Source organism: Taudactylus pleione, unplaced genomic scaffold (genome assembly GCF_031769625.1).
Source record: "Taudactylus pleione unplaced genomic scaffold, aTauple2 ptg000903l, whole genome shotgun sequence".
NCBI classification, from domain to species: domain Eukaryota; kingdom Metazoa; phylum Chordata; class Amphibia; order Anura; family Myobatrachidae; genus Taudactylus; species Taudactylus pleione.
The window spans coordinates 418,350-442,392 of NW_028285304.1; the positions used below are offsets into that span (position 1 = coordinate 418,350).

General features: G+C 46.9%; 1 protein-coding gene across 2 annotated transcripts in view; it reads right to left on the reverse strand.

The window, feature by feature from the left end:
* Window positions 1-23,419, reverse strand: part of LOC148473948 (uncharacterized) — a 38,903-nt gene extending 15,484 nt beyond the window's left edge. The window contains exons 1-11 of one of the 2 annotated variants that reach the window (XM_088459248.1): window positions 23,359-23,419; window positions 20,669-20,788; window positions 18,245-18,442; window positions 12,584-12,678; window positions 10,791-10,901; window positions 10,663-10,695; window positions 9,946-10,054; window positions 8,775-8,817; window positions 7,630-7,755; window positions 4,535-4,560; window positions 3,747-3,814 (exon numbers count right to left, since the gene is read on the reverse strand). In XM_088459248.1, coding sequence (XP_088315374.1) covers window positions 3,747-3,814; window positions 4,535-4,560; window positions 7,630-7,755; window positions 8,775-8,817; window positions 9,946-10,054; window positions 10,663-10,695; window positions 10,791-10,901; window positions 12,584-12,678; window positions 18,245-18,442; window positions 20,669-20,788; window positions 23,359-23,419 — 990 coding nt within the window. Of the gene's footprint in view, window positions 1-3,746; window positions 3,815-4,534; window positions 4,561-7,629; window positions 7,756-8,774; window positions 8,818-9,945; window positions 10,055-10,662; window positions 10,696-10,790; window positions 10,902-12,583; window positions 12,679-18,244; window positions 18,443-20,668; window positions 20,789-23,358 lie in introns of those variants that run through there. The other variant, XM_088459249.1, reaches the window with a different exon arrangement.
* Window positions 23,420-24,043: the final 624 nt, after the last annotated feature.

Genomic DNA, 24,043 nt, shown 5'->3' on the forward strand with positions numbered 1-24,043 from the left:
CTCCTCCATACCCAGCGCTACATCCCAGACTCCTCCATACCCAGCACTACATCCCAGACTCCTCCATACCCAGCACTACATCCCAGACTCCTCCATACCCAGCACTACATCCCAGACTCCTCCATACTCAGCACTACATCCCAGACTCCTCCATACCCAGCACTACATCCCAGACTCCTCCATACCCAGCACTACATCCCAGACTCCTCCATACCCAGCACTACATCCCAGACTCCTCCATACCCAGCACTACATCCCAGACTCCTCCATACCCAGCACTACATCCCAGACTCCTCTACATCCCTGACTCCTCCATACCCAGCACTACATCCCTGACTCCTCCATACCCAGCACTACATCCCTGACCCCTCCATACCCAGCACTACATCCCTGACCTCCATACACAGCACTACATCCCTGACCTCCATACCCAGCACTACATCACTGACCTCTCCATACCCAGCACTACATCACTGACCCCTCCATACACAGCACAACCTCCCTATACTATGTCACGACATTACATCACTGTCAAACATTTTGGGCATTGGCGTAAACTCACACTGAGCTGACACCAAAAGCATAGCAAGAACAAGTGACACTGTTGGAATACTGAAAGAGACAGTATACATAATGTAGACTCGGGGCAATGTGTGGCATGATGTGAACTGGGGACACTGCAATGTGGGATAATGTCAACTGGGGTCACTAAAATGTGACATAATATCAACTGTTGCCTCTGTCTGGCATAATGTCAACTAGGGACACTACAATGTCAAGAAAACTGTGTGGCATAATGTGAACTAGGGGCACTACAAAGTAGCATACTGTGAACTGGTAGGACTGTGTGGGATAATGTGGACCAGGGGCACTACAGTGTGGCATACTGTGAACTGGTAGGACTGTGTGGGATAATGTGAACTGGTAGGACTGTGTGGCATAATGTGGACTAGGGGCACTACAATGTGGCATATTGTGAACTGGTAGGACTGTGTGACATAATGTGAACTAGGGGCACTGCAATGTGGCATAATATGAACTGAGGCACTGTTGTGGCATAAAATAAACAATCGCTGCAGAGAGAGGTGTCTTTCAAGAAGTTTTGGGGCCGACCCCTTCAAAGTGATGCTATGGGACTTACAAAATTCTAGCTACACCTCTGAGAAATTGACACAGAAAAATTAAAAGCATTAGATTTTATTATGCAATTATAAAGTGACAATCCACAGAGCCGTACAATGCAGCAAGGTACACAGGTAAAGGTGGGATGTAACAAGGGAGGGTAACAATACTTTGGCTTTCTGAAGGTGACTCTAGACCCACTAAGGTGCCCCAAAGGCATAGATGGTGCCAAATAAAAATGCCAAAGAATAAAGAGATTTATTTTGGGTAGAAGGACTGTTTCCCCTGCTGAAATCCCAAACATTTATATACGTACACTGCTATTAAACCTATTTCACACAGTGGGCTAAATGTAACAGGGTGCAAGTTAAATTGCGGGAACAAACTCGCACCTACTCGTAGTTTGTAGGTGCAAATTTGTCCTGCAACTCGCAAATGTAATGGGGTGCGAGTTGGCAGTTGCGCCTTGGACTGGCATGCGAGTTAAACTGCGGGGAAGCTCGCACCTTGTAATGCGACTTTCATTACAAGGTGCGAGTTTGACAGAAGCATGAATGAGTGAAACCGTGCATGCCTCTGTGTGTAAAAGTATAAAAAAATAAAAAGTTGTCGAGGGGTCCACCCCCAAAGCATAACCAGCTCTTGGCTCTTTGAGCCAGCCCTGGTTCAAAAAATACAGGGATAAAAATTAGTAGGGTTCCCCTGTATTTAATAACCAGCACTGGGCTCTGGACTGGTCCTAGTTCTAAAAATATGGGGAACAAAATGATTAGGAGTCCCTCATATTTTTAGAACCAGCAGGGGGGCAATGCTACAGCCAGGAGACACACTTGACGGGGTACCCCTGACCGTAACATTCATCCCCCCCTAACTAGTCAGCATAGGCCGGGGATTCCTGGGGAAGTTGGGACCCCCCGATAAAGGGGGGTAGCTTGCAAGGCATTAAGGGCCCACTGATACCTTTAGTTCACCTGCAAAAGAAATATAAAAAAAGGACAAGACTCACCCACCGCATGTTTTATATTTTATTATACATTCACTCACTCACACTACATACTTACCTTGTGCCTAGCACCGGTCTGTCCCCTTCTCGAGTAGAATCTACGATCGGTACCTGTAAAGAAAAAAAACATACCTACCCCTTGGTTCCCTTCCTCTTCGTTCCCTGTAGACATCCACAGTCTACTAAAAATTAAAAAAAACGAGAAGCACGGAGCCCACTGGACAGTTTACCGTCCTCTAAGAACGGTACTTCCTGAATGCCACTCCAGCCACAGCATTTCACATATAAATGCATTGGCTGAACATTCATTGGCTGAGAGAGGCGAGCCTCCGCCTCGCAGCCAATGAGCCGTCCACCCCCCCCCATTGACTTCAATGGTGGGAATGAACTTTAGTTGATTTTAGAAGTCAATGCAGGGAACCGGTCATTGGCTGCAAAGTGAATGCTTGCCTTTCTCAGCCAATGATTGTTCAGCCAATGCATTTCTATGTGAAATGCTGTGACTGGAGTGGGAAGTACCGTCTTTAGAGGGTGGTACTCTTTCTGGTGGTCCGTGCTTCTGTTTTTGTTTTTTTTTAAGAAGACAGAGGATGCCTACAGGGAACGAAGACAACCCAGAACCAAGGGGTAGGTGAGTATGTTCTTTTTTTACAGATACCGATCGTGGATTCTACTGGAGAAGGGGACAGACTGGCACTAGGGACAAGGTAAGTATGTAGTGTGAGTGAGTGTATGTATGTGTAAAAAAAAATATATAAAACATATGGTATGAGTCCTGTATTTTTTTAATACATCTTAATGCCCTGCATTCTGGTACTTGTGGTTCTCGAAGTACCAGCATGTGTGGGAGATTTGCAGGGAACTCAATTCCACACTCACCGCCCAAGGGTGCCAGGGATAGCCCTGGGCACCTGGAGAGGGGAGACCCCTTTATTGGGGGGGGGGGGTCCCCACTTCCCCAGGAATCATAGCCTAGGCTGACTAGTTAAGGGGGATGAACGTTACAGACTGGGGTACCACGTCAATTGTGTCACCTGGCTGTAGCATTACCCCCCTTCTAATGGAGCCTGGTGCTGGTTCTAAAAATAGGGGGGACTCTTGCTCATTTTGTTCCCAGTATTTTTAGAACAGGACTGGTCCAAGAGTCTGATGCTGGTTCATTAAATACAGGGAAACCAAACACATTTTTTCCCCTGTATTTTTTGAACCACGGTCGACTCAAAGAGCCCGGGGCAGGTTATGCTTTTGGGGGGGGACCCCACGCCAACTTTTCTCTTATTTTTTTTACTTTTACACACAGAACAGAAGCATGAACGGTTCTCGCTGTTTTGTGAAGGCTTCTGTCAAACTCGCACCTTGTAATGAAAGTCGCATTACAAGGTGCGAGTTTACCCGCAGTTTAACGCACATGAACTCGCATGCTAGTCCAACTCGCACCCTATTATATTTAGCCCTATATATCTTCTATATATCAGATTAATGAAACATTTTGAGTAGCCGTAGAAAGCAACGTGCAAGCAGATTTCACTGCGTACGGAAAGATGTCACACGAAGGCGCCATTTAACGGACATGGAGAATATGGTCCTTGCATACAGCAGAAACGTTTTTCTCACCGCTCAGTTAATATAACCCCTGAGTTCTCAGCATCATCCTCTCCACCCCGGTCACCTGGAAAGCGCTCTTGGTAGCTGTAAATAAAGATGCAGAATTATATATTGCACGGAGGAAGTGCCGCCATTCAATGGTGGCAGAGGGGTGAGGGTGTAGGCTGGGAATGGCAGGAACTATTCACAAAATAGGATTTATCTAATGTTTTTTGTTTGGCTCATAAAAAATAAAAAAAGTTGTCTCTTTTACAACCGATTTTCCATTACTATTCCGAAAGCATCGGACAAGGAACAGATGCAGAAATGGATACAAAGGACTATAATAATTAAAATTGAGGACCCTTTTAGAACCAAAAAAATCCTTGGACACTGAGCAGTATATTTACTAAAGGTCGATTTTAATCTATTTAAAATTGATGAAAATTGATCATTGATTTTGTGTTTCTGGGGCTAAATCACACATTTACTAACACTAAAAAAAAAAGAAAAAAGTCTGTTAGTAAATGTGTGATTTAGTGCACGACATTGATGTTGATCGACTTTCATAAATTTTAGTTCTATTAAAATCCACCTTTAGTAAATATACACCTGCAATTGCCCCACCTTCACCTGTGAGACAGAGAAGCTCCGCCCCCAGAGAAGCAGCTAAAGATGGCTACTACCACCGGCAGGATGGACAAGTTGTATAGATTTAGTTGTTAATACAAGTGACTTCAGGAACTTTATTCCTCCCAATAAGTACATTTTTGTATGAATTTTCAAAATGGACGTTAATGTGAAAATTGAAATGTATTCTCTTACCATATGCGATGCCAGTGTATCCCCACCTACAAGAAAGTACAATGGTCGGAGTTAGTAAATGAAGACAGTTTCAATGAAGTGAAATAAGGTGTAGGGCCGTAAGTAGGGGTGTGCCAGTGGTGCCGCCGCCCCAGGGCACAAGGCTGGGGCCGCGGCACTGTCGCTGCCTTGGTAGCACCTGTAATTGGCTTGTAGGGTTCTTGGAACACCCTACAGGTTGGAGCACAGCCATAGAGCCACCCAGTGCGTCCATAGGCGTCTGGTGCTCAGTTACCTCGTCCCGGACCGCTCTTTGTGACGTAATGGGGTCAGATGTGCAGAGGGGTGGAGGGGCGTTAGTATTGTAATGCTGGGGGAAGAAGAAGCTGCGATGATGCCATATGTGACCCAATCCCCCCACCCCACACCTACTTTGACCTCCCTCAACCCACCAATCTTCCAGAGGGCACAATAAAAAAATTAGTATGCATGCAGGTGCCAGCCCTGTGCAGGCTTTTATCCACTACTTGCTTTATAATTATTAGAGATGAGCGGTTCGGATTCTGTGGAATCCGAACCGCTCCGAACATTGGGGATCCGAGTCCACCCGAACCCTGTTCGGGTGTTCACCGCCTGACTCGGATCCCCGTTCGGGGCCGAACGGCGGCCGCCTGATGTCGGATTCTCACTAGAGAATCCGACATCAGGTCTCCTCGCGTGTAGGGCAGAGCGCAGTGATAGCGCTCTGCCCTATACAGACACAGACACACAGCCGCCAGCGGCAGCTGTGTGTTTGTTACAGCAGCCAATGAGAGTCACACAGACTCTCATTGGCTGCTGCACGGAGGGAGCCGGCTGGAGCTCACACATGAGCTCCGTCTTCCGGCTCCCTCCTCAGCGTGTGACAGAGCGGACGGCGCGGGAGCGGGGATACAGGTAAGTTTTATTTTTTTTATTTTTTTACTTGTCAAAGGTCCGGGGGCGCTACTGGGGGGGGGGGTCTGCACTACTGGGGGGGTCTGCTACTGGGGGGGGGCTATACTACTGGGGGGGCCATACTACAGAGGGGCCTGCTACTGGGGGGGCTATACTACTGGGGGGGGGGTCTGCACTACTGGGGGGGGGTCTGCTACTGGGGGAGGCAATACTACTGGGGGGGCCATACTACAGAGGGGCCTGCTACTGGGGGGGGCTATACTACTGGGGGGGGGTCTGCTACTGGGGGGGCCATACTACTGGGGGGGCCTACTACAGGGGGGGCCATACTACAGGGGGGGCCCATACTACAGGGGGGGCTACTACTGGAGCAGCCTACTACTGGGGGGGCCTGCTACTGGGGCAGCCTACTACTGGGGGAGCCATACTACTGGGGGGGCATACTACTGGGTGGCATGCTAATGGGGGGCATACTACTGGGGGGGCCTGCTAATGGGGGACATACTACTGGGGGGGCCTGCTAATGGGGGGCATACTACTGGGGAGCATTCAACTGGGGGCACTGCATAGTGGACCGTACTACTAAGGGGACTGCATAGGGGGCACCACTGCTGGGGGACATTGTGTAAGGGACACCGCTACTGTGGGCATTGTGTAAAAGGGTCACTACTGTGGGCATTGTGTAAAAGGGGCACTACTGTGTGTCGTAACATAAATAAGAGACACTACTTTATGGTGTAATGTGAATCAGGCCCTATGTGCGGTGTAATGCTAATAAGATTGTGCACTGTGACTCCTAGGGCCGTAGCCCACTTTGTAAACAAGTACTGTGACTCTGCTGGCCGTACCCCACTGGGTGGGTGCACTACTTTTCATTTCTGCCACTGCTGTGTGGCAATGTGTCATAGATGTGCTTTATACTGTGGTGTCTGTGTCGTTGTGCCGCTGCTTTGTCGCTTAGTAACCAGTCAGCTCACTGCAACCTTTGGCCAATAATGTTGAAAACAATATTATAAGCTGTGATATGGTCTAAATTGACTGGAAATTAATGTTATTGAGGTTAATAATACTCTAGGAAGAAAAAAAAGACCAATTTATGTGATTTTAGCTTTTTTTGTCAATTTTTGTAAAAAAATCCAAATCCAAATCCAAATCCAAAGCCAGTCACCGCAGTTTGGCAAATCCAAATCCAAATCCAAAGCCGGACGACGAATTAGAACCAAATCCAAATCCAAATCCGGCAAAAATGGTCCGGCGCACATCCCTAATAATTATATATATTTTTTAAACACAATATATTGTACGTGATTGTATTACAGATGCCGCGTGTGCCTGCATATGTGCCTCTCCGCTGAACGGAACCCATGAAAAGTAGAGACCGTTGGCAGAGGAGTCCATTTATAGGTGCACACTGAGCAATGTACTATAATAAAAAAAAATAAAAAAGCTACAAACACACAAAAGTGAAACATGTACTAACCACCACTTAGGTATAAACAGTCACATGATCTATCTACGCTGGAGATAAGGCAACACCGAGCAGAAAATAAGGAGAAAATATGTATTTGAAAGGGGGTGTAATAAAAGGGATGAAGTTTGGAAAAAACTTGTCCCTTCCTGGGGATCCCGGCGGGGGGGATGTCCATCCCAATGGAAGGTGCGGGGAATGTGGGGCCATGATTCATATCAATGTGGAACAGCACCCCACTGTACAATGACACTTTTCACGGTATTGTCAGAGGGAGCAGGGACACAATCCCGTATCGTCACGGCAGCCACTTCATTGGGTCTATAGGAAAGTATTGTTGGACTGTGATGTGACCGTTACAGTGGGTCTGCTGAGGATTTCTCTATTATGCGCAGTACGGATTATTGAGGTGTATTTGTGGAAAACACTGGAACTAAAACTAATTTAGAGATTTGCGTAAATTCGATATTTACACAATGTTTGCAGAAGTGGGTCGATTTTTTTCTTCAAATCTAAACACTTCCAAATGTTTTTTTTTAACAAACCCTTAATTTTACAACCATAAAGTATTGGGGGCACGGGATCATCATGAACTCGGTGCCATGAGACAATGGGCATAGTACCAGCCATCTAGTGCAGGATGAAGGATTGTGCCATCAGTAACTTATCTACTAAATGAACAAAGCAGATAAAGTGCCAACGCCATTATTACCAGTCCCAGCATCCGTTGAGGTTGGACAGGTTGGATTTGGCCTGAGGGTACAGGATGATGAAGTCATTGAGATCCGCCACCTGGTTGTAGCCGCTGTTTCTGGCAAATATGTCACCAACTTTCTCCCTGCATAATAAAGAGAGAATAAAAATGATCCCGCTGCTAGAAATCTGCCCCCCTCTAGTGCTTTCCCCCAATTCCCAAGTACTAGGAGACACTTCAGCCTCCAGGGGCCGGATTCAGCACGGATCGCAGCTGTGCAATGTCACGCAATGCAGCTGCGAAAATATACTAATGTCTGCAACCGCTCAGGCAGCATAGAGACTCCCACTGCCGCCTTCTCACATCCAGGGGCGCCGAGAGGGGGGGGAAGCTGGTACAGATTGCCAGGGCCCAGGCTTCCTGAGGAACCCGGGTCCGGTGCCGCCCCCCCCCCCCCTCCCTCACAGCAGCCCAGCACACAGCGTGTGCTGAGCTGCAGTGGGAGACTGCTCGTGGCTGCTGACTGCAGCCACAGCAGTCTCCTATGCCTGTGGGGGGGAAGCGATCACACTGTTCGCGCCCCCCTGCCTTTGAGCAGGGCTGAGGGGGCTCAGAGCACCCCCCTCCCCAGCGCGCAGCGCCGCAAAGCTTTTTGGGGGGGGAAGGGGGTGTGGCCACGCCTCCCGCAATTAGGCCAAGCCCCGTGTTACCAGTCACATCCGCAATACCTCGCAGTCCTGCGTATACATCAGTAACATCGAAGCACATCTGCCCGGCACGCCCAATTACAGCAGGTCTGACCCGTTGCAGAAACAGCAAGTCTCGTCGCACTCAGTGAGTACACAAGCTGCGTATGCCGTCACAGTGGCTAATTTATGCGCGCCCATGCAACAGCGTTCAAACGGACAGGCACGCCTGCGTTTCTACGACCACTCCCCCGTCACCACCCTCAAACGCTCACGGCCGGTCACTCACTCTGCGTTGGATTCCTGTCTGCGTACGTAATTGCAGTGCGGACGCAGCTCAAACACAGTGCGTTGTATACGCATGCGCAGTACTGAACAATCGGCCAATATGTGTACGCTGTTGGAGTTGCGATCGCTGCTGAACCAAGGCCCTAAGACCTGAGATGTCCATTGAGAGAGCGGAGAGGACGACGTTACCTGCCCTGGAGACAGCCGTGGAACACTATGTGGAGTCTGCACCCTGAAACCAGGACACAAAGAGGTTTAGAAATGACACAATCGGGATTCCTTGCTCTGCCAGCACAGTAATAAACACTGGAATAGTTATTATCAATGTATTGCGAGTGTAATATTGAAGAATTGTGGTGTAAAATTATTCCGGTTGACAATTAAAAATAGACCTAAGGATATGAGTATAATTTGCAAAACTAGAGCAAGGCCGGGACCGAGAGCTGGAAGCCAAAATATTCTAAGGGATAATCCGCCATGTGTGGAACGGGGATGCGGTGAAGATGCCGGCGGACGGGATCCTGGACGTTAATATACCGACGCCAGAATCCCGACGCCCGTCAGAATGCCGATGCCAGAATCCCGAAGAGATCTGGGTACCGATGTCGGCATCCCGGAGGTAAGTATTCGTGTAAGTATGAGGGGAGGGTTAGGTTTAGGGATATCCCGGGGTGATTTAGGCACCGGCCGGGGAGGGTTAGGGTTAGGCTGCGGGGAGGGGGGTTTAGGGTTAGGCACCAACCAGGGAGGGTTATGTTTAGGGTGCGGGAAGGGGGGGGGGGTTGGGTTAGGCACCACCAAGGGAGGGTTAGGGTTGGGGGGAGGGGAAGGGTTAGTCTACTTACCTGCCCCTGTAGTATTATTTTTATTCTTATTATTATTATTATTAAATATATTATATATAATTTCTTATCGATTAGCTCTTTCATTTCCATACTTATATTTACAGTTATTGACGGCACATTATTACATCCTAGATATATTGGTCAGATGAGCACCATTTAGATTATATTTAAAGTATATGATATTAGTTAAATACAAGCGCGTCTATCAAATTGCAATCATTTTTCAAACACAGCCTGTAACATGACAGGAGCTGATTGGCTGGGACTTATCTTTCTCCATTTTATCTCTCTCCAAAGCTTAGTGAATAGACCCCAATGCATGAAAAGTGTCTGCATTGTTTAAGTGACAGATCCACTGTAATTGGCTTTTTCTCACTGCTGAGCTGGCCGGACTGACCGATGGCCCTTTCCTGGCAAAGGTGCCCTTCTCCTGTACTATCCTGTCTCTGGACCATGGCTGCATGGTATAGCGCAAAGTTCTGACTACCATGGTTCATAGTTATGCCATCACTTACTTGCTCCGCTGTTGCACGCTGTTGGCACATACACGTAGCCGGCTGTATCCATCCCATAGGTTATAGCGGGGGCCAAGTTGAAAAATTCAGACTGGTCATACAAGATCAACTGGAAATAAAGCGCATTTCAGAAGAAACATTAGCGGTGAAGAACATAGTGGCAGAATTATCGCAGCCCCTGTTCTCTGTGGAAACAGATGTTATACATACATCCGATAGATGTATTCTGCTATCACCCACTACACCTTGCTTTCTCCAGCAATGATCCCACCGCCCGTTCAACTCTTCCTGCTAATGGCGATGCCATGCATAGTGTATATATCAAGTCTGGCAGTGGCACCTGTACCGCTTCAATAGCTCTTCTGTGAGCGTCATCCCGGGATGGCGTTAACAGAGGGAGAACGAAAGAAAATTCATTTATTATGTATGTTTTCGGTTGTAATATATATATATATATCTTTTAATTTTCAAGACTCTTTCCCCCCCCAACCAGAAGATACTGTAAATATTACGTATCCTGGAGGGAAAATAAAAAAATTAAATAAATATAAAAAATGTAATAGAACGTTTATGTAATTTACCATATAATTGCACATATAAAAAAATTTAATAAAAACGAAAAAGCTTTTATAATTTTTTTTTTTTCCCCTGGTGCTCAGACTGAACTTCCCTGTAACCATTTACACAGAGCTAATTATTATCCCTCCATAATTGTACCTGTCCGGTTTGTCCTGCAGTGCTGCTGGGTTTCTGAAAGAAAGTAGGAGTAATAAGGCAATGTTACAAGCCGGTACGATGAAATCCACCTAGGAATCCCGCCATCTCTCTACCATACGCCCGCTCACCTGCAGCCCCCCGTAGATGTGGTTCAGAGCCTCGTAGGCGCCATTGTAGTTGCAGTTATTGATATATTCATCGTTCAATGCCCCGCAGGAACCCCCGTAGCTGTCGGTGGGCTGGAACGAGAAACATTCGGCTCATTCCATTACATTTTAAATATTGTCATTTTTATCTAACTTTGCACTGGATGCCGCATTAAATGTACTGGGCACCGAATAGAGGGAATTTAAGTATAAATCAATCTTCCAACAGTCCCTAATTTCCAGAGAGTCCCAACTATTAAAGATTAGTTCCTGGTATTGTCTATTTATTTTTATATGTTGACCTCCTGCAATTCTCACTGTTTTCACTCCCTGAATTTTACGAGTTATTATATATTGCAGAAGATTAATTAAGATAAAACAAAATACATTTTAATTTAGCCATAGCGTGCTTACATAGACCAAAAGGGGATCTGCATGAATGACCGCCGGACGTGAGCACGGCGGTTCAAATCCCGATGCCGGCAGCCTGAACAGCGCAGATCCCGACGGGGGTAAGTAAACCACCTAACCCTCCCCTTCCCCCCCCCCCTAACCCTCCTTTAGGGGTGCCTAACCCTAACTTCCTCCCCTAGTGCCTAACCCTAACCTTCGCCCTGGGGTGCGTAAACCCAATCCCCCTCCCTGTACCCTAAACCTTACCCTCCGGGGGGGGTGCCTAACCCTAACCTCCCCCCTTCCCCTAGCCTGACCCTAACCCTCCTGGTGGGGGTGCCTAACCCTAAGTCCCTCTGGGAGCCCCTAAACCTAACCCTCTCCCCCCGCGGCTATCCGCTCGCGACGCCCGGTTTACCTTCGTTCAGTATGCCGGGCGTCGGGATTTCGGCGGGTGAATAATGATAGGTGTCGAGATTTTGATGCCTATCATTAATCCCGTCTGGATTTCACAGTCGGGAACCCAGCGGGCGGCATTTCGACCGCCGGCTTCTTGACTACATCCTGACCAAAATGTCCCTTTACATTAGCAATCAGAGGACTTTTAATATGGATAAATTCAATCCTGCCCCCGAAATATCCCCCCCAGCCCCATTATATTATAACAATATTACAAACTTTGGCCTATAAAGTGGCTGCCCTTCTTCAGACAACTTTAATAATTCCATAGTTCACGTTTTCTCGCAACCTCTACTGAATATCTTCATTTTTATGAATTCTGTGCTTTTCATCCATATTATTGTGTCATCAGTGTTGTTCGTTTTCATATGCCCTTGGATATGTCATAGGTCTGCTCTGAACTCGACAAAAGATTATCATTATTATATAGTCCTAACACTTCACAAATTGTTCCGGGGACACAGACATCACATATTAGTGCATTAGCAAATTTTACCCCCGTCACAGAGATAATTATGAAACTTGTTAGGAGACCAGGGGAGATGTATCAAGACTTGGAGAGAGATAACGTGACGAAGCAGCCAATCAGCTTCTAACTGTCATGTCATAGACTGTGTCAGCTAAATGACATGTACAGTATAAGCTGATTGGTTGCTTTGGGAAATTTCTCCACTTTATCTCTCTCCAAAGCTTGAATCCTCTCCCCTCAGGTCAGTAGCATCTACACAGTAGCAGTTTTCATGCCCATCTCAGGCCTCACCAGCATAACATGTGGGTCCCCTCAGAGGAGCACAGGTGGATGAATAGTTGGTCCCACAAACTTGGTTCTCTGCCCTATACCCCTAGGAGGAGACCCAAGAACCATGGACAGGTTGTAGACCAGAAATGTCAATGCTCTATATTTGTCACTGTGCGTCACTCACCATGCCGTGCTCAGCAGCAATGTTATAAACTGTTTGAATGGCCCCAGAGGTGCTAATAAACGATGTATAATAGTCCTGCAGTTTTATAGCCACTCCTGCAATAATAAAACAAACAATATTACGTACACAGAATATACTTCCTTTTTTTTTTTTTTAACACAGACTTCAGATGGGGCACAAACAAAATGGTCAGGGAGATTCCGACTCTGGAGAGTCTTGTATTGTTTGGGAAGGGGCGTATTTTGGATAAAGTGGTCATCTGACTTTTCAGGGCAATTTTGCCTCTTTCCCAGATTGTTTGTTTATATTTCAAAAACTCCTGGGGCCAAATGTCATAGGGTGAGAGTTTAGAAATTGTGAGAGATTAGCAGTAACACTTTTTAAACTCGGCCAATGTAATAGAGTCTGAGAACAGGCAAACTCGCATGTTTTGAGACTAAAAAACTCTCTCGCTTTAAACTCTCATCCTGATGTTTTCCCATTTTGAACATAAAACTCCACCAATGTGAGAGACCTTACCTGGTTACGTCCTTTTCTTCAAATTCCATAGGGGACATAGGGACTACGCTGGGGTATAGGCAAGCAGTGGAGTCTGGACACCAAACAGTTAAAACTTTCACACTTCAGCAGCCCAGGCTCCTCCTCCTTTATACCCCTCCCCCAGCCCCAGACAGGCCAGTCAAGTAGCAAGCCCAAGGCAGGAGCGGGAAAAACACACACCGACACAAACACACCAGAATAGACAGGAGATCAGTGTCAGGGTGGGTGCCCTGTGTCCACTATCAAATTCGAAGAAAAGGACTTAACCAGGTAAGACATAAGTCTCCTTTTCTTCTTCATGCTCCATAGGGGACACAGGCAGTACGCTGGGATGTCCCAAAGCATTTCCCCTAAGGGAGGGGACGCTCCTGAGCTGCACTGAGTACTCTACTCCCAAAAGCCGTATTTATGGAAGCAAAAATGTCAGAGGAATAAAAACTTACAAAATGTGTGAGCAGAAGACCAGTTAGCTGCCCAGTAAAGCTGCTCAGCAGAGGCACCACGACTACCTGCCCAAGAGGTGCCAACTGTCCTGGTGGGCCACGGCCAGTGCAGGAAGGTCCGCCGCCACGTACATGTGGATGGTTAAACGTAGCCATGTGGCCAAGGTCTGCTTTGTCGGACAGCCCCACTTATGGAAGCCATAGAGGGTGAAAAGGGAATCAGACTTTCGAATATTCCTGGTACGCTCTACATAGATCCAGAGGGCCCTCACAACATCTAAATAGGCCTCCTCTGCAGAAACTTCCGGACACTGAAAAGCTGGGACCACGATCTCCTGATTGAGGTGAAATCTAGAAACTACCTTCGGAAGGTAGCTTGGCCGAGTCCGAAAAACGTCCCAGTCCGAGTGAAAGACCAGAAAAGGAGAGCAACACTTAAGTCTGACACCCTCTGGCCGAAGCAATAGCCAGAAGAAAGATAGTCTTCCACGTGAGCCAACGAAGGTCCACTGAGTAAAAAGGCTCAAAAGGAGAAGACTGAAGATCCCGAAGCACCAAGGACAAATCCCATGGAACCACCGGAGGAACAAACAGGGGCTGCATGTGGAGCACTCCCTGAAAGAAAGTGCAGACATCAGGCATAAAGGCTGGAAGAGAACCGAAATGGATGAAACCTGCACTTTTAAAGAAGAAAGGTGAAGTCCCAAATTCAGACCCGCCTGCAGAAAGGAGAGGACTAGGGAAAGACGAAACGATCTTTGGTTAAGGCCCCTGGTAGAGCACAAGGAGAAGTACGTATGCCAAACCTGATGATAAATCCTAGCCAAGGATGGTTTTCATGCATTCAGCATGGTACAAATGCTGGCTGCGAAAACCCCTTAGCACTCAAGATGGATATCTCAAGAGCCACCCTGTCAAAGCGAGGCGAGTCAGGTCCAGGTCAAAGCACAGCCTCTGAGACAGAAGATCCAGCCGTAGAGGAAGACTGAGTGGAGAGTCGATGGAGAGGCTCCTAAGATCTGCATACCAAGTACTTTGTGGCCAAACGGAAGCTACCAGGATAACGCTGCTGCCTTCCAAGTTCAATTTGCGGAGAACCTGCGGAAGAAGTGAGATTGGGCGGAATATGTACATAAGATTGAAGGTCCGCAGAATCGCTAAGGCGTCCACCAGAAAAGCTCCCGGATCTCGGGTGTGATAGCATTACCTTGGCAACTTGTGATTGTCCGGAGATGCCATCAAATCGATATCCGGCAGGCTCCAGCAATGAACCAGAAGTTGAAAGACATCCTGCTAAAGAGCCCACTTGCTTGAGTGGACATCCTGCAGCTTAGAAAGTCCGCTTCTCAATTCTGGACTCCCGGAATAAAGACCGCCAACAGAGCTGGTAAATGATGCTCTGCCCTGTGGAGAATGCGTCTCGCCTCCTTCATAGCACCACAACTGAGAGTGCCACCTTGATGGTTTATGTAAGCAATGGTCTTCGCATTGTTGGACTGTACCTGGACTGGATGATGCCGTAAGAGCTGCTGTACTTGACAGAGAGCCCTGAAGACAGCTCGAAGTTCCAGGACATTGATCGGAAGGCGGCTCTCCAGAGCAGTCCATCGACCTTGGAAGGACTGCTGGCAGGTCACTGCTTCCCACCCACGAAGACTTGCATCCATGGTATGGAGAACCCATTCCTTAATCCAAAAGGGGTGACCCTTGTGTAAATGGGAGCCCTGGAGCCACCACACGAAGGGAGAGACGGACCTCCTGAGATAGGATGATTGTCTGCAGTTTAATCTGGTGATGGGATCTGTTCCACCTGAAGTGGCTAGGAGTGAAACTGAGCATACTTCATCATGTCGAAGGTGGAGACCAGTGAACTCAGGATCCGTATTGGCACCCAGCAAAGATTCTAAGAACCTGCAAATCCTGTCTTACAGTTCCCAAATCTTGTCCACGGGGAGGAAGACCCTCTGAACCCTGGAATCCAACAAGACCCCCAGATGGAGCACCTCCTGAAATGGAGTCAAGGGGGACTTCCAATTGATGATCCATCTGTGATATTGGAGGAGATCTACTGTGAGACGGAGGTGCTCTCTGAGCTTGTCTGGAGATTGTGCCAGGTAAGGGAGAATCCAGACACACCTGTGCCGTAAATGAGCTGCCATGACCACCATGACTTTTGTGCAAACACGAGGAGCCGTGGAAAGAACAATAGGCAATGCCCGAAATTGGTAGTGTTCCTCCTGGACCGCAAACCGGAGGAAGCGCTGGTGACTGAGCCAGATAGAACATGTAAATAGGCATCCTGGATGTCCAAAGATGCCATGAAAATCCCCGGTCCAGCACCAGAATGATGCAACTCAGAGACTCCAGGCGGAAGCTGGGAATCCGTTAATACTTGGTGAGGGACTTGAGGTTGATGATTGGTCAGAAAGAACCATTCGGCTTCTGAAACAAGAAGAGGTTGGCGTAGAAGCCTGAGCCCTTCTGAGCCAGGGGACCTGGAACAATGACCTTGGAGGCCAGCAGAGAGTGAATGGACTCTCACAGTGCTCTTGCTATTCCTGGATCCCCTGGAAGACCACTGGAAAAAAACCTTGCCGGAGGACGCTTTCGGAAGGTCCTGCGAGAGTACACCGTGTACCCAAACATCCATTGTGGTCACCATCCAGGCATCGGAGAAAAGCAGAAGCCGGCTGCCCCCACACTCGGGTCCCACAGGGAGAGGCCCGTCTCATCAATTGACAGTCTTGACAGCGCTGGTTTAGCAACTGGGCGTCTGGTAGGCAAGGACTTTCTTCTGGGATTGGAGGTCTTTGAGGAAAAACTCTAGTACCTAGAAAAAGACTGTCCCTTGGTATTACCTTGTGGGCTAAAGGAGTGAAAAGAAGCTCACGCCCTAGGGGCTGGGCAGAAATGCAGAAACACTGTTTTGGAAGCCGCCACCTTGGCTATGGTCCAATTCCGGACCAGAGAGAACATCGCTGGAGTAAGGAGGAGCCCCAAGGGCCTTCTTAGAGTCTCAGTCAGTGCGCCAAGGGCGCAGCCAGAAGGCCCTTCTAGCCAACATAGAAGACTGCATAATAAGGGCAGGTTGAACCCCCAAAGTAGGTAGGATGAGTTTGGGGGCTGTAAGGTTATCAACCAACTGCGACATTACCTGCTACAGGTTGGCCGCCCACACCGGTTCCTGGCTGGAAGTTGTTATTATTATCCTTTATTTATATGGCGCCACAAAGGTTCCGCAGCGCCTTACACAGTACATAAATGAGCACACACGAAAAACAGTTAAAAGTAATACAGGACAAGGACATGGTTTATAAACATAGCTGCATAACACAAGCAGCAGGACATCAGCAACCAGGTGTTATGTGCTGTTGTGGGGAGTTAGGAGTAAATTATACTATAAGCAGGGGAGCCGAGACGGGGTGGGGAGCGGGTACAGTTTGCCCGGGCCCGGGCTTCCAGAGGGGCCTGGCGGGGGTCCGGGTCCGGCGCCCCGCCCCTAACTTCCTCCCTCCCTCTGCAGCAGCCCAGCACACAGCGTGATTAGGCCACGCCTCCCTCTTTACCGGGGCCCCGCGTGGCTATCTACGCCCCTGACTATAAGTAGGGGGAGGAGAAGCACATGAGGGACGAGGGCCCTGCTCGTGAGAGCTTACATTCTAAAGGGGAGGGGCATACAGACAGGGGCGACACAGATGGGGTAGATAGTGAGGAAGGAGCGTGGAGCAGTGGGTTAGGATATGTGCTGCGGAATGTGTGTGTATAAGATGACCTGATGTTATGTCAAAATTAAGTCCTTCATTCATCTCTCTCTATGACAGAAAATAGATTTTAATTATGTGTTATTTACATGAGATGTACAAAATAAAGTAGTAGCGCTTTAATTATTGTGTGTTACATTTTAGCATCTAAATACATCCTGACAAAAATGCAGCTATTATGGGACTGTCCTGCCATCCTAATACAGTAGTGACTGCTTTATCCCAGCTGCTGGGTGCTATGCCATGCTCCTGTGAGTGGGTGCATCTCACATACTAGACCCACCCACAAATGGGTGTAGATGGGTAAAATTGTAGATGGGACCTCACGCTGAGTGCCTGTACAGCACCGGACACAGAGACCATCCTAGACCACATCCTGTGAGGAAAGACCAGCAGAACAAGTTCTACATGTACGAAGCAAAGGAGCCTCCACCTCCTTGGGCGCTTTGTTCTTGGAAGACATGTTACTGAATTACTGCAACGGCGTACAAACGCACTGGCACTCCTGAGTTTCCCCGACCACCCCATCACCACCCACAAATGGTGCTTCCTCTCAATCACTCTGCAAGGGGACTGTGATCACAGTCCCGATCGCAATAGCTCACTAGCGCACGCAGGGGGTTTTCCGAGTACCCAGAAACCCCCCCTGACCAACCAAATTTTTTTTTTCATAGCCTTGTTTTTTTTGTATTATGTTTTCTAGCATAGTTATAGATTCACCTGTAGCCATGACGTCAGAATGAGGTCACGCTTTACAGCTGCTGCAAAAATGAGTGCTATGTCATAATGTGGCCATTGTTCTGCGGCTGTAGTGTTATTCTGGGTGCACAGCCTTAAAGCGGGGAAATAAACAGTATGAGCTTTAAACAAACAGATGACGCACAAATCGAAACGAAATATTCATCTTTGTGACCCACCTTGAACGAGGACAGAGTCTAATGATCCAGAGAAGATGAAGACGCGACCACGTGCCAGATTTGACAAGGGGTCTATTAATCCGGTGCTTGCACAGGTTTCCGTGTAAACTTTCAGAGGCAAAATGCTGATGGCAAAGGGTATCGTCATACATGTGGTGGATGCAGTCAGCACGTTTCCTAACGCACAGTAGTAGGGACCTATAAGAAAGTAAAGTGGAGAAACGCGTCAGTAATCAGAATTTGTTATTTGCAGAGCTGCAACAGAAAATCAAATTTCGTAATTCTAATGATTGCCTTTTACTTATATGGCGCCACAAGTTATATCCCAAGCGTCGTACATAAACACGTGTACAAATGCGCAAATCGTGAACCACGGCAACCCTGTTCAAATGTCTTGATTTTTTTTTTTTTTAAATTAAGCTACATTTTGTGTTGAACTGATTTGAGAATTGATCCTATACTGTTTGAGCGGCTATAACGCACACAGCCATTGGGACCCCTCTAATAGCCACACCTGTTACACATGTATGTATAGAATATAGGGCAGCTATTACTGACACAGATGTGCCCAGTGGCTGATCACGCCCCGCACCTGCATATACTACGGTGCGCTATGGCACACACTGTGATCGCACCATGCATTCCATTGGAGGCGTGGTCACGTATGCAGTGAGCGTATCCACTTGCGGGTGCGCATCTCGCGCTATGCGTGGCATGATTTGCGAGCAACAATATAGCTGGGCCTTATCTGTGAATAAATAATCATTTTTGACATACTGTGCATTGAAAGAGTTTGTTTCAACCACTGCCACCCTGGATACAAGTTTAATGCGCCGAATGGTAAATTCATGCCAAGGATCCCCCAAAGTTCAGAAGAACCCCTCTCCATCCCCTCGCTGTACAGTCCATTCATGTAGAATGAGTGATTTGATGCATTCTAGGCCTCCAACTATTAGTTCCTATAAAACAATCACTCTGCCTCAGAGACCACTCTATACAACAATCACTCTGCCTCAGAGACCACTCTATAAAACAATCACTCTGCCTCAGAGACCACTCTATAAAACAATCACTCTACCTCAGAGACCACTCTATAAAACAATCACTCTGCCTCAGAGACCACTCTATAAAACAATCACTCTGCCTCAGAGACCACTCTATAAAACAATCACTCTGCCTCAGAGACCACTCTATAAAACAATCACTCTGCCTCAGAGACCACTCTATAAAACAATCACTCTGCCTCAGAGACCACTCTATAAAACAATCACTCTGCCTCAGAGACCACTCTATAAAACAATCACTCTGCCTCAGAGACCACTCTATAAAACAATCACTCTGCCTCAGAGACCACTCTATAAAACAATCACTCTGCCTCAGAGACCACTCTATAAAACAATCACTCTGCCTCAGAGACCACTCTATAAAACAATCACTCTGCCTCAGAGACCACTCTATAAAACAATCACTCTGCCTCAGAGACCACTCTATAAAACAATCACTCTGCCTCAGAGACCACTCTATAAAACAAACTCTGCCTCAGAGACCACTCTATAAAACAATCACTCTGCCTCAGAGACCACTCTATAAAACAATCACTCTGCCTCAGAGACCCTCTATAAAACAATCACTCTGCCACAGAGACCCTCTATAAAACAATCACTCTGCCACAGAGACCACTCTATAAAACAATCACTCTGCCTCAGAGACCACTCTATAAAACAATCACTCTGCCTCAGAGACCACTCTATAAAACAATCACTCTGCCTCAGAGACCACTCTATAAAACAATCACTCTGCCTCAGAGACCCCTCTATAAAACAATCACTCTGCCTCAGAGACCCCTCTATAAAACAATCACTCTGCCTCAGAGACACTCTATAAAACAATGACTCTGCCTCAGAGATAAGTGACAACAAGGTAAATGTTTCCCGGAACAGAGAGGAGCACATCCTGGACTGCAGAAGCCGCCATATCATGGTGTGCAAGATAGCGAAACGCGTCATATGACTGGCGGCCACAGTTTATGTCCATTATACGCCACCCTGAACGTGAAAACATTGCTCAGGCCAAACTCTATCAGAGGCAGTGATTGGCTGTTGGCGTAATCGGAAAATACAGCCATAGAGTACAACCATAAAGTACCAGAACATCATAACAATGATTTGCAAACATTCCTCGTCCCTTCTAGTACATTGGCAGTGAAGACAAGGCTATGTTAAAGCCTAAGGCAGAGTTAGGAATTTAGTAAACCATCTTATTACCTGTTATCAGGATATAAATAGAAAATAAAAAAGACACAACATAATAATCAGATTTTGGGGTTTTTAGTAAAATACACATGTAAAGCAAGAGTCCTATTGTGAGAAAAGTTCTATGTAAATAAAATAATAATTATTACTGTACATAATAAAGTCTCATTACCTCCTGCAAACAGAGCAGCTCCCAAGACTATCCCGGAGTGTGAAACGTGGAACTGATTGGCCATGTAAGCCCCAGAGGACAAGCCGGAGACGGCCACAGAAATGTCCAGGTTGTATGAGCCTGTGGATAGGTTTGAGAGAGGCGTTTAAGGCTGAATTTCACCCCAGTAATATACAGACTTGTGACATAAAATATAATAAATGATTAGAGAACCAAAACTGTTTTTCTTACTGTGGTTCAATAGAGCCCACAATGAAGATGCCAGCTAGCTTCCTGCCAGCTGCTTAACCCTGTTATAGAATTGCTGTACTGCCTTGGGTGGTCATGGCATGCTGGAAGTTGTAGTTCAACAATAGCCCATCCCTACTACAGAGTAAATTGAATGAATAACAACATCTACAAACATGTCCTCTGCTAGGGTTGTCTCAAGGAGATGTATCAAAACCAGGAGGGAGCACAGCCTGCAAATGACAGTTAGCAGCTGATTGCTCGGTACTTTATCTCTCTCCAGGGTTTGATACATCTCCCCGAACTCAGGGCCTGATTCAGAGATGGACGGAACTGCAGAGTCGCACACATGCGGCAGTGTAATATTGTCCATCTAAAATGCTAAAGCCGCAGGAGGCGTCTGAAGGGAAGAGACGCCTCCGGTCTGCATCTGCGATTCCAACGCTGCGACGGATGGTCGCCATGTTCCCCCGGCATCGGAATCAGCACTTCTAGAAAAATGCCCCCTAAAAGTTTCTACCTGTCAATCAGGCGGAGGCTTGGGGGAACTGTGTGCGAGATTTCAGGACCCCAGGGTATAAGTAATAGAGGCAGAAATTCCTGATACACATCAGCTAATACATTAAGTGGTCTCAGAGATTGACCCCTTCGGTCAGTACCCGACTATCCTGACATTGCACTAAATTTAAAACTGTCAGCAGCTGTCTGTGTTTCCAATGATTAGCTTGAAATATCAATATCCGATGCCTTAAATGTCACTATACTTTGCTTTTTTTAATATGCACAAAGGAACACATTCAGACCCGTTCGCAAATTGTGGCCGCTCGCTCCCAGCGTATTTAAATTTTGCAAAGTGACGTCAAGGCAGTCGCTCGCTCGGCAAGGCATAAGCATGCCCACTGTGTCTTGGCCAGCGATCACTTTGTCAATTTAGACGCCCATTAGCGTGTATTTAGACGCCCGCTAGCGCACGTCATCTCCAGGAAGTGTCTTCAAATATTGGTACATCGAGGACCATCGGAAGCGATCGCAGCGCTTGTGGTTGACTCTACCCTCCCGCAAGCACTGCGAGCAGTTCAGGCTAAAAAACAACCAAGTGACGTGTTCAATGACGCTACGTTGCTAATTATGCACACCCATTAAACTCCATCCTGACGACCAGACACGCCTGCGTTCAAACATCCACTCCCACGTTCACAAGCACCTTCCCCTGTTACCACCCACAAACGGCGCTGTCACTCAAAGTAGCGTCCAGTCTGTGTACTACGAGCGCACGATTCCCCATCGCTAAGATTGGCTTCCGCACGCGCATTGCGAATTATACGAATGCACAGACGGGTGACTATCGGTCAGTGCGAGCGCACACAGCTAAGCGAACTGGTCTGAATCAGGTCCAAAGTACGGATGGTGAAGAAACTGGCTTTAAATTCTGTCCATATATATTTAAATTTGACATATTTAATTTATTGTAGTTTATAGTCTCACAGTCCTGTAGCTAAGCTTCCTCCGCATGCAGTTTGTCATTAAGATGTTTGCATTGTGCAAACACTATAGTGCATAATACAAATACAGACACTGAGCCTGATACACTACAGAACGCACCTGCGAGTGCAATAGCGATTACGCACGCCGTTCAACGGCGATAGTATGCTAATCCATTGCGATCGCTATGCCCCGCAGCACTACATAAGGACGCCCACTTTACCTTACACACATCCGTAATGTTTAGCAAGTCTGCGAAACCATCGGTACAATAGAAAACCATCGCAGCCTCACGCACACTTGCACAAGCTCTGTCCTTACTCAGGCGATTGCTACCTTCATTGCACGCTAGGAGGCCTCAGGCTGCGTAGGGCATTGCAATGACTAATTTATGCACGCCCCTGCAACGGCGTTCAAACACACTGGCACACCTGCATTTCCTCGACCCCCCCCCCCATCGCCAACCACAAACTGTACTTCCTATCACTCTGTGGTAGGTCTGTGTAGTCACTGTTATTGCAAGCCGATTGCGTGCGTATTAGCTACCGCGTTCCTTGCTGAATCAGACCCACTGCTAATAATATAGAAATATATATATATTTTTTTAAAAGACAAGAAAATAGCCAGCAAACAGACATAGGGCACCTATTTATCCGTGGCGTCGTAGAGGCTGGAGCTTCCAGCCACTCACTAGTAATTATAAATGTTTGCTAATCCTAAAATGAGAGTCGACTTATATAAACAAGATACTAATACCATTTACTGATAAATATGTAATGGTATCAGGAGCACATCAGATAAACAAGTGTAGTGTGCTTAGGAGAAAAACGTTTCCCCATCTATAAGCATTTTCAAAGGCTTTACAAAGAGCCTCTCAGTCATTAAAATGGTCTAGAACCTATAACAGCACTTTCCCCTCCATAAGTATGATCTTATACATAGAAAATACAAGTATGATATAAAACATCTCAGGCTCTCACCCAGCCGGACCTGCCCATGGCAGAGGCCTACCAAGACCAGTAAGAGAAAATACTGCTCCATTCCGGGAGGTGAGGGATGTTCAGCGCAACCCTGACTTGCTGGTGTCACACCGAGACACCTACATTTTATACATGTGCGAAAAGAAACGTTAATCTCAGTGGTGGGAGAAGCAGGTGGTGGATAGACCTTGTGAAAACCGATAGTGGAACAGCTTTTGCTGGCTATATATAATGATTAACTTGTGTTAAATGAGATATTTCCATTTCGAAAATAGAGAGAACACAACTAGACCCTCCATGGCCGCTGGGCTTAGGGAGGCGAAGTCCAGACATTATGGAATGTTCATATTTTTATTACACTTTATAAATAATGATTATACCCTCAATGTCTGTGCAAATAATGGAACCTAAACTGTCATATGTAGAGGGTCAATCCATGCGTCAGCTGGGGAAAACCACAATGGCACCCTGTGATAAATAATAATGTTTATATAGTAGTTAAACTATGGTGTAATTCCCTACAGGTTACTGCACCTTATATAGTAGACTACTGCACCTTGTATATTAGGTTACTGCACCTTGTATATTAGGCTACTGCACCTTGTATAGTGGGTTACTGCACCTTGTATAGTAGGCTACTGCACCTTGTATATTAGGCTACTGCACCTTGTATATTAGGCTACTG